Source organism: Carlito syrichta, unplaced genomic scaffold (assembly GCF_000164805.1).
Source record: "Carlito syrichta isolate Samal-C Ts95f unplaced genomic scaffold, Tarsius_syrichta-2.0.1 Scaffold153617, whole genome shotgun sequence".
Lineage (NCBI taxonomy): Eukaryota > Metazoa > Chordata > Mammalia > Primates > Tarsiidae > Carlito > Carlito syrichta.
This window is the reverse complement of record NW_007097713.1, coordinates 3,323-13,759: the sequence shown is the minus strand read 5'-3', so window position 1 is coordinate 13,759 and position 10,437 is coordinate 3,323. Positions and strand designations below refer to the sequence as shown.

Below are 10,437 nucleotides of genomic sequence, written 5' to 3'. Positions count from 1 at the left end.
GCTGGAATTACAGGTGCGCGCTACCATGCCCGGCTCATTTTTGACTTATTGTAGAGATGAGATCTCGCCAAGTTGCTCAGGTGGGACTCGAACCCATAGCCTCAGGCAATCCACTCACCTCGGCCTCCCAAAGCGCTGGGATTACAGGTTGAGCCACCGAGCCCGGCTCTAATTTTTTACTTATTGTAGAGACGAGGTCTCAGCAGTTACTCAGGCTGGCGTTGAACCCCCGGACACAGGCATCCCTCTCACTTCCACCTCCCAAAATGCTGGGGTTATCGGCGTGAGCCACCACGCCCAGCTTAGAATTGAGAATTCTTTTTTTTTTGAGTTGGAGTCTCACTCTGTGGCCCAGACTGGAGTGCAGCGGCCGCTCCCAGCCACCGCAGCCTCGACCTGCTGGGCTCCCGCTATCCTTCCGCCTCAGCCTTCCGAGTAGTCTGAGTTACAGGCATGCACTACCATGCCCGGCTGATTTTTTTTTTTTTTTTTTTTGTAAAGATGAGGTCTCGCTGCCCAGGCGGGTCTCGAACCCGCGGGCTCAAGCAATCCTCTCACCTCAGCCTCCCAAAGGCGCGGGATTACAGGCTGAGCCACCGAGCCCGGCGTTCGTGTGTTTTTTTTTTTTTGTTGTTGTTTTTTGAGTTGGAGTCTCACTGTTGCCCAGACTGGAGGGCAGTGGCCACTCACGGTCACCGCAGCCTCGACCCGCTGGGCTCCAGCAATCCTTCCGCCTCAGCCTTTCACATAGCTGGAACTACAGGCGTGCGCTACCACGCCAGGCTGATTTTTTGATTTATTGTAGAGATGAGGTCTTGCTGCCCAGGCGGGTCTTGAACCCGCGGACTCAAGCAATCCTCTCACTTCAGCCTCCCAAAGACGCGGGATTACAGGCTGAGTCACTGAGCCTGGCGTTTGTGTTTGTTGTTTTTTGAGTTGGAGTCTCACTCTGTTGCCCAGACTGGAGGGCAGTAGCCGCTCCTGGTCACCGCAGCCTCGACCTGCTGGGCTCTGGCGGTTCTCCGGCCTCAGCCTTCCAAGTAGCTGGAACTATGGGCGCGTGCTACCACACCTGGCTAATTTTTTGATTTATTGTAGAGATGAGGTCTCGCCAAGTTGCCCGGGTGGGTCTTGAACCCATGGGCTCAGGCCATCCACTCACCTCAGCCTCCCAAAGGCACGGGATTATGGGCTGAGCCACCAAGCCCAGCTCTTCTGTTTTTTAGTCAGACTCTCCTTTGTTGCCCAGGTTGGAGTGCAGTGGCACGCTCATGGCCACTGCAGCCTCGGCCTGCTGGACTCACGTGTTCCTTCTGCCTCGGCTTTCCAAGTAGCTGGAACTACAGGCATGTGCCACCATGCCCAGCTAACTTTTAGATTTACTGTAGAGATGAGGTCTTGCTAAGTTGTCCAGGCTGGTCTCGAGCCTGTGGGCTCAGGCAATCCTCTCACCTTGGCCTTCCAAAGTGCTGGGTCTATGGGCGTGAGCCACCACACCCGTCCTGATTTTTTCATTTATTGTAGAGACGAGATCTTACCATCATGTTCAGGTTGGAGTTGAACCCCTGAGCTCAGGTAATGTTTTCGTCTCTGCCTCCCAAAGTGCTAGGTCTACAGGTGTGAGCCACCATACCCAGCTAGAATTATGTAACTAGCATTGTATTGAAGGGCATGCAACAAGGTTTGATGGAGAAGTTTCTAGATGGGAAGATATGTCAGTACACCCCAAGTTAGTAGATAATGTACAGTCGAGATCTCAAAGGAAGCCAGGCACAGTGGCTCATGCCTGTAATCCCAGCACTTTGGGAGGTGGAGGCAAGAGGACTGCCTGAGTTGAGGAGTTCAAGACCACCAACTTGGCAAAACCTTGTCTCTCCAAAAAATAAAAACGTAGCTGTATGTGGTGTGCACCTGTAGTTCCAGCTACTTGGAATGCTCAGGTGGATCGCATGAGGCCAGCAGGTCGAAGCTGTGGGGGCTGCGAGCGTACCCCTGGGTGACAGAATGAGATTCCCTCTCAGAACAAAGACACATACACTCTTTAGAGAATTCAGCATACATGTAGTATGTCATTGAAACAGCATCATCAGTTTGGGAGGCCAGCGCAAAAGGATCACTTGAGACCAGGAAATCAAAATCAGTCTTGGCAAGAGACACCTCGTCTCTACAAAAAATAACCAGGTGTGTTCATATGTGCCTGTAGTGTCAGCTGCTAGGGAGGCTGAAGTAGAAGGATCACTTGAGCCCAGGAGGTTAAGGCTATGACCATACCACTGAACTCGTCAGGGCAAGTGAGACCTTGTCTCAAAGAAATAAACAGGCCGGGAGTGGTGGCTCATGCCCGTCATCATAGCACTTTGGGAGGCGGAGACAAGAGGGTTGCCTGAGCCTAGGGATTCGAGACCAGTCTCCACAACTTGGCAAGACCGCAGCTCTACAATAAATTTTTAAAAAGTAGCCAGGTGTGGTATCACACACCTGTAGTTCTGGCTACTTGGGAGGCTGAGGCAGAAGGATCACCTGAATCCAGGTAAAGGCTGTGGTGGCACTCCAGCCTGGGTGATAGAGTGATTCCAATTGAGAAAGAAAAAAACAAACCCCAGCATTGTCTGTAGGTGCAAAAAGAAAAAGCAGTCTGAATGTCAATAAGGAAATGGTTGAATATATATAGTGCAGTCATGTGCTGCTTAACGGTGGGACAAAGTTGGGCGCAGTGGCTCAAGCCTATAATCCCAGAACTTTGGGAAGCCGAGGCAAGAGGATTGTCTGGGTCCAGGGGTTAGACACCAGCCTGAGCAACTTGGTGAGACCTCATCTCTACAATAAACCAAAAAGTTAGCTGGGCATGGTGGCATGTGCCTGTAGTTCCAGCTACTTGGAAGGCCTAGGTGGAAGGATTGCCTGAGTCCAGCAGGTCAAGACTGCGGTGCCTGGGAGACAGAATGAGACTCTGATTTAAAAAATTAAATAAGATACCTTTTGCATCTTGAACATTGTTTTCTTTTCTTAACCAATACACAAAAACGTTAAGACAAAACAGGGTTTAAAATATAAATTGTTTCTCATTTTTCAAAGTGAAAGCCTGAAAAATACTAAAGTCAATAACTCAAGAAACAGTGGTAAAAGTAAATCATTTAGGATCATGGCGGCAATCAGAAGAAACAGGAAGACTAGGGATAAGGCGGTAGAATTTGACTTTTAGCAATTAAAGGGGAAAAAAAAAAAATCACAAGATCCAATGGTACAAACATTTATTTAGAACATCAGAGTAAGACTCCTACTAAAAATAAAATAAAGCAAAGCATCAACTCCTTGAGGCAGCAGATTCCAAGATGACTTGGCTACCATGCAGTATGTCTTATGGAATTAAAGGCCTAAAATTGCCTCGACCACCTCAATAATTCACATTAATAAAGAAGCCAGGCACACAAAACAATAACCAAGCATATAAACAGAGGCAACAATTATATATATATCCGCGGTGTCCCCAAATAAAATGAAAGTAGTTCTTAAAAATATTGGAGTCACATTCTGTTGCCTAGGTTGGAGTACCGTGGCAGGCCCACAGCCACCCCAAGGTCCACCTGCGGAGTTCCAGCGATTCTTCTGCCTCAGCCTTCCAAGTAGCCAGAACCACAGGTGTGGCCGGCTAATTTTTTGTATTTTTATTGTAGAGACAAGGCTGGTCTCGAACCTGTGGGCTCAGGCAATCCACTCACCTCAGCCTCCCAAAGTGCTGGGATTACAGGCTGAGCCACTGAGCCCGGCTGCCATCTTATCTCGTAAGGTAACATTTAGGTCAGCCTAGAGTAGGAAATAACCACAATCAAATGAGTTAGGCCGTGACGAATAAAAAGGACTAGAGACTTTATTAAAAGTGAGTTAATGCAACATTATTATGTACAGACGGCACATGGTGCCCATTTTATTTGCAGATATAATACTCCAAATCAAGTTTACACGTTACACCTTTGCCACAGCCTTGGCCAACTCGTGAACTACTGCAGAGTTCAGCTGTGCTAGAGTGCTGATCTTAGCATGCTTAGATGTGGCATACTTGTTCTTGATAGTCTGCAAGAGAAAAGCATACCAATTAAAGAAGGGGAAAAAGAAATCACTTGATCCAATGGTACAAACATGTATTTAGAACATCAGAGTGAGACTCCTACTAAAAATAAAATAAAAGCATCAACTCCTTGAGACTAAAATAATGAGTGTGAACAAATAAACGAGCTTCTTAAAAAATAAACTGCATTTGCAGGCAACAAGACTGAACTTTTTAGTATGTTACATGTCACTAACTTGACTCACCACGTGCTTTGTAAGTCCACGATTTACCATGACTATATTCTTGGCCAGATGCTGCATAACAGGAAGAAGGGATTCTTCGGTGTATGTCAGGTAATGCTGTAGAGTTGGGGTCTACGACAACAAAAGTTAACGCTGAAATTGCTTATCAACAATAGTTTTCATAAAAATCTCTATAGATGGTATTCAATAGCAGGAAAAAGGACAGGTAACGTACGACTAATTAAAGTTTAAGACAAAGCTGAAGACTCCAAGTACTCTTTCATGCTTCTGGAGAAACCTTGTTTAAGCCTAATTGTATGATTGTTGGGGGGGTGGGGGGTGTGTGTGTGTGTGTGTGTGTGTGTGCAAGCTGGAGTGCGGGGGCATGATAACAGCTCACTGCAGCCTCAACCTCCTGGACTCAGTTGATTCTTCCACCTCAGTAGTCTCCTGGGGCTACAGGCATGTCCCACCATACTCAGCCCAACTAATTTTTGATTTATTGTTGCGATAAAGTCTTACCACGTTGCCCAGGCTGGTCTCGAACCCACAGGCTCAGGTAATCCTCTCACCTTGGCCTCCCAAGAGGCTTGAGCCACCAGTGCCTGGCCTAAATTTATTTTTATTTTTAGATGCGATGAGGTCTTGCTATGTTGCCCAGGCTGGTCTTGAATTCCCGGCCTCAAGCGATCCTTCCACCTTGGCCTCCCAAAGTGTTGGGAAACTAGGTGGGAACCACCAAGCCCAGCTTTATTCTACTGTAATCACTGACTTGGGTAGTGCCTGGCACTTAGGACAAGTATGTGTTAAATGAATATGAATAAACTCATAGGATGTCATTTGACCTGCTTGAGTTTTTTCATCTGTAAGGAATAATAGCTTCCCTGCCTTTCTCAGAAGGGAATAAAGATGAAATTAAGCAAGGAAATGTAAGCATTCGATGAAGATATCACAAATGAGATATCATCTTAAATCACTCCTTTGGTACCATTTGAATTGCCCTGTAATGACAAAAGTTCTGTGTTCAATCAAATACCATTTAGCTTGGCTCGTCTGTGGGACAGAGCTTACCCATTCACCATTATCCAGAATTTTCAGTGCTAAGCAAAAAGCTCCCGCTGCAACTTGAGAAGGAGGAAAGTGCACCATATCATAGTCCAACATAGTCAGTTCCATCAGGTATTTGGCCAAAGTATGTTGCTCGACATCAACCTGGAACAAAACCCACATTTGACTGAGCATCTTTCAGAGAATTTTACAGTGGCATTGACCTGTACACCCATACCTGTAACTATAAGCGTTTGTCTACAAACTCTCAAATGCAATTACCCATGGAAGGTCCTAATGGTAATAGCATATGCAGCCTGACTAGAAATAAAGAACATCTTTGTCTCTTCTCCATGCAGTTAGGTATCTGACATGGGTCAGTTGAATTAGACCTGCTTGGTCTATGGCTCTATTTCCTAATGTAACTAATGTAAACATTTTCCAAGAAACCTGTACCTCTCCAATCTTAGATGCTCTCCGAAGGAAGTGTAGGGGTAGAGGCCGACCCAGACCAAAGTTTAAAGCTTTTAGAATCTTCACTTCCATCTGTCTGATTTGGTGCTTAGTGTAAGTGTTGTCAGTCACGAAAGCAAAGTCACCAATTTCTGGAGGATACATTTCTTCATATTTGCTTGCAATAAACATGGCAGTGATACCAACCAGCTGCAGCATCTTCTTGGGCACACGATTATTCTGCAATGGGAATTTCAACTGGATGAATTAAATAATGTGCATTTGAAAAAAGGACGAACCATGAAGGTGGGAAAGACACTGTCTCATAGCAAAAATTTTTTTTTTGAGTCAGTGTCTTTGTCACCCAGTCTGGAGTACAGTGGCACAATCACAGCTCACTACAATTTCAACCTCCTGGACCCAGGTGATCCTCCCTCCTCATCCCCCCGAGTTAGCTGTGATGACAAGCTTATGCCACCACATCCAGCTTTTGAAATTTTTTTCTACAGAGAAGGTCTTGTTGTTGCCTAGGCTGGTCTCGAAATCCTGGGCTCAAGCAATTCTTCTGCCTTGGCCTCTCAAAGTGTTGGGATTACAGTTGTGAGCCACCCAGCTGCAAAATCTTACTTAATGACACCCTATCCCTTAAGATAGTCTAGTTGAAAAAGTCCTATTTCTTTTTGAGTTGGAGTCTCACTCTGTCGCCCACTCTCGGCCACCGCAGCCTCGCCTGATGGGCTCCAGCGATCCTTCCGCCTCAGCCTTCCGAGTAGCCTGAATTACAGGCATGCACTACCACACCCAGCTGATTTTTTGATTTATTGTAGAGATGAGGTCTCGCACCCACGGGCTCAGGCAATCCACTCACCTCAGCTTCCCAAGGCGTGGGATTACAGGCTGAGCCACCGAGCCCGGCTAAAAGTCCTATTTCTAATGACACAGCTAGGACTCTGAAAATACTGAACTATGTAACCTTCAGTTACTGAACTATGCTCACCTGCATGAAGCGATCAATAACGGAAACAGTCATGTACATGGTCTCCTGCAGCAACCTGAATTTCATTTGAACCTGAACTAGCCAGTCAATTAGGATGGCTCTCATGTTTCCAGTGACTTCCTGACCCAGTAGGTATTTTGGTCTGACTGATTGCTCTTCCTGCAAAAGAAAATGCAGATTATTCTTAGAAGCAAGACTCCATGTGACATTTATGTCCAGAAAGATGAGTTACGGCAGAACAGCCCTGGGGCATTTAGAATCTCTTAACAGTTCTCAATTAGTCATACGGTCAGTAGAAACAGCACCATCACTAAGAAAACATTAGATAGGGTAGCATGACAGGTTTTTCATATTGTCAGATCTTGCAATGTTCAATTCACCACAACTGTTGCTGGCCCACACCCTGCACCTACTTCCCTGCAAATAAAAATGCCATCCTATCATCACAGATGCTTTCACTTAAGCCTCTAAAACTTAGAACCAGAGCTTCATGATAAAGAGAAAAATACCAGCTGGAACCCATTTGTCATCACACTCCTGTCTACAACTCCTAACACCAACATAGCTAAAAATCACAGAGGAGGCCAGGCTTGGTGGCTCAAGCCTGTAATCCCAGCACTTTGGGAGGTGGCGGTGAGAGGATTGCCTGAACCCAGGGGTTCGAGACCAGCCTGGGCAACTTAGAGCTTTTGTCTACAATATATCAAAAAATTAGCCAGACATGGTAGTGTGCACCTGTAGTTCCAGCTACTTGGACGGCTGAGGCAGAAGGATCTACTGAGCCCAGTAGTTCAAGGCTGAGGTAGCCATGATTGTGCCTCTGCACTCCAGCCTGGGCGACAGAATGAGACTCCACTCAAAAAAATAAAAGTAATTTTTTTAAAGTGAGAAAGCAGGATTTATTGAGAAGACAGAAAAGCTCCCACAGTGAGAGGGAACCCAAGGGGGCTGCCCTAAAAATAAATTTCAAAAGCACAATCTATTGTTAAGAAATGCTGCCCACATTCTGCTTGAGTTATTGTAAACAGCTGATAGAAATACCTTTAATAAAGTTAGATGTAGTTAAAGAAAAGACTCCAAGGCTAATACTCACCTCAAGCTGTCTCAGATAAGCATAAATATCTTTCACATATTCACTGCAAAGGTTTGGATCAGCTCCATCTTCTGCATCCACATCACTCACTGCAAGAATTACATCTGAGAAAGCCTGACACAGATACTCTTCTGCAGGGGCACATCCAGATGTTTCCATTGGGCTTGGAGAAGGAGTATCAACCTGGAAACACAAAGATCTCTTGAAACAACAGCAAAGAGGGGAACCAATGATAGTTTGGGAATGAAGTTTCTATTATTTGTACCAACTCAAGAAACCATGCTCCGTAAAGGAGAAAGTATCTTTTCAGACTTCTTTTCAGGAAGTGATTAATATCAAAAGTGATCCAATTTAACTGCTCAATTAAAAAAAGTGAAATGTCGGTTTGGCCTGGTGGCTCAGTCTGTAATCCCAGCACTTTAGGAGGCTGAGGTGAAGAGACTGCCTGAGCCCTGGGGTTTGAGGCCAGCCTGGGCAACTTGGTGAGACCTCATCTACAATAAATCTCAAAAACTAGCCGGGCATGGTGGCAAATGCCTGTGGTTCCAGCTACTTGGAAGGCTGAGGTGGAAGGATCGCCAGAGCCCAGCAGAGTGAGACTCCGACTCCGAATCCAAAAACAAAAACAACCGACAATTCAGTCTTTACTTCAAAACAGTACCTGCTTCTCTCCGGGGTACACGAGTTCTGATGCGACTACAATTTCCTTTTTAAAGCCATTATGTCAAAAGCAGGGGTAAGAATACCTACCTTAGGGTCATGTGCATTAATGCAAAGCAGAGCCTGCCTCATGCTAAGCACTCGATAAATGTTATTTTTACTATTAATTCAAAAGCTGTTATAGCATCAGTGAAAAGAAAACAACCAAAACGGTAAGAATAAGTTTACCAGAATAGGCTCAGGTGAAAGCTTTTCTTCTTTAACAGGCTCAGATTCTGGCTCAGGCTCTGGCTCTGGCTCGGGCTCGGGCACCGGCACCGGCACCGACACCGGCAGCTTCTCCAGAGGCTTTGGTAGTTTTTTAGCCATAACTTTTCCAGTAGCCGAAGTTTTTACTTCCTGTAGATGAAACAGAATGGAATGTTGCTGCATCAAGGGTCACGGTGGGAAGATGGGCTCTTACAGAGAAGTTAGACCAGAAAGACCGTTGGTTACCTTCTTCAGAGGCATTTTGGCCGGTAGCTGTTCACTGACTTTGTTGCCAATGTCTCCAAGAGCTGTCCTTGGCCTCAGCCCCGGCTTGGAGGCTGCAGCCGCCGCCATGGGCACACGCTTTGCGCCTGCCATATTGACCTGCGCCTTATTTTCAGCATTGATTTTCGTGTTCTGAAAGAAGTGAGACGCATTAAGAGTTGCTCCGAGGAGGCTCGAGGAACTCGAGTTGATTTAGGTGGGGCCCAGGAGAGGCTCCCACAAGGGAAGCCCGCAGAATCAAGGGGGTTCCTTCCACTCAATCTCTTCGTTCACTCCGGAGGGATTTCCTGCGAAGTCTCGGGCAACCCTAACACACCGCGAATTTACATTTAAGATGGAAATGGAAACCGAAAAGCCGCCGACTGCCGACCCCTTCTCGCTGGGAAGGGGTCACGGATTGCTGGGGGTCTCCATCTCGTCCTAAAAAGCTTTCCAGTCGATCCTCCACTTCCCCCCCACATCTACCCAAGACCCGTCCCGTTCTCACCCTCACCTTCCTCCCTGCGTTCACCATCCTCTAACACCCCCCGCCCCACCAAGCCAAGGCCCACCCTGGTGACCTCCAGGCGACCCCCTCCCCAAGTCCCTGCGGGGCGTCCCCGCCCGCCCGGGGGGCTCCCGCAGCAGCCACGGCCGCGTGGGCGCGCCGCCCGCAGCAGCTCACCCTGGTGACCCGGAGCGCCATGGCTTCCTCTTCCCGAGGCAACAGCTCGGCGGGGCGAAGCAGAACACCGGAGGCCCGACCAGCCGACGGCCTGAAGCCCCCAGGGCCAACAGCCGTTCCTCCGCAGCACGCCGGGAGGAGCCGGGCCGTCGCGGGTTTAAACCCCGAGCCGCTCCCTCCCGATTGGCCTATTCGTGGCACTCGGTGCCTCCCCATTGGCGGACGCGGGTTCCCGGAGAATGCGTTTCCAGGGCGATCCCGCGACGGCGTTCGAGAAGGGGCGGGGCAAGAGCGCTCACGTGGTCGGGCTCCGCGCCTGCGCTCTCGACAGCGGCCGCCCCCCCCCCAGAGAGTTGCGCATGCGCCGCCCCCTGGCAAGGCGAGGAAGGCGGGGAGGGTGCACGCGGCTGGAACCTGCCGAGGAGGCGGGCGCTGTGGCCCTTAGAAGGGGACACTGGGGCGGGGGGCACTCCTCATCAACAGGGGCGCCTGCATAATGAACATCTGTAGACCTGACCCTGAATTGCACCCCGCAGCTTTAAAGCAAAAAATACAATGGGACAGGGGGGCGATCACAGTTTTAAAGTGTGAAAAGCAATATGGGCTCCAGTCCAACCTACAGTTAGACTTTCCTCTTCTACAGTGGCCACCATAACAGAATTAATGAAAGGCCTTGATAGATATTCTTTCATTTGATCA

At 47.9% G+C, this 10,437-nt stretch overlaps 1 protein-coding gene across 2 annotated transcripts; it reads right to left on the bottom strand.

Moving 5' to 3' along the window:
* Positions 1-3,850: 3,850 nt before the first annotated feature.
* On the bottom strand, positions 3,851-10,005 carry LOC103252110 (G2/mitotic-specific cyclin-B1). 2 transcript variants are annotated; one of them, XM_008050721.2, is made up of 9 exons: positions 9,739-10,005; positions 9,036-9,206; positions 8,769-8,939; positions 7,881-8,063; positions 6,788-6,946; positions 5,794-6,030; positions 5,362-5,502; positions 4,312-4,422; positions 3,851-4,071 (listed from the first exon to the last, which is right to left on the bottom strand). In XM_008050721.2, the coding sequence occupies exons 1-9, from the start codon at positions 9,952-9,954 to the stop codon at positions 3,964-3,966; spliced, it is 1,497 nt and encodes a 498-aa protein (XP_008048912.2). In that variant the 5' UTR covers positions 9,955-10,005; the 3' UTR covers positions 3,851-3,963. The 2 variants fall into 2 exon arrangements, with proteins under 2 accessions (XP_008048912.2, XP_021564620.1); XM_021708945.1 differs by lacking the exon at positions 4,312-4,422 and having other exon boundaries at positions 3,964-4,071; positions 9,739-9,931.
* Positions 10,006-10,437: the final 432 nt, after the last annotated feature.

Excerpts from the sequence above, each read along its gene's own strand:
- LOC103252110 (XM_008050721.2), bottom strand. The coding sequence starts at position 9,954 with ATGGGGAGGCACCGAGTGCCACGAATAGGCCAATCGGGAGGGAGCGGC. Across the intron at positions 8,940-9,035 it reads CCAAAATGCCTCTGAAGAAG|GAAGTAAAAACTTCGGCTAC; the intron begins GTAACCAACGGT and ends TTTCATCTACAG. Across the intron at positions 6,031-6,787 it reads TTATTGATCGCTTCATGCAG|AATAATCGTGTGCCCAAGAA; the intron begins GTGAGCATAGTT and ends TTCCCATTGCAG.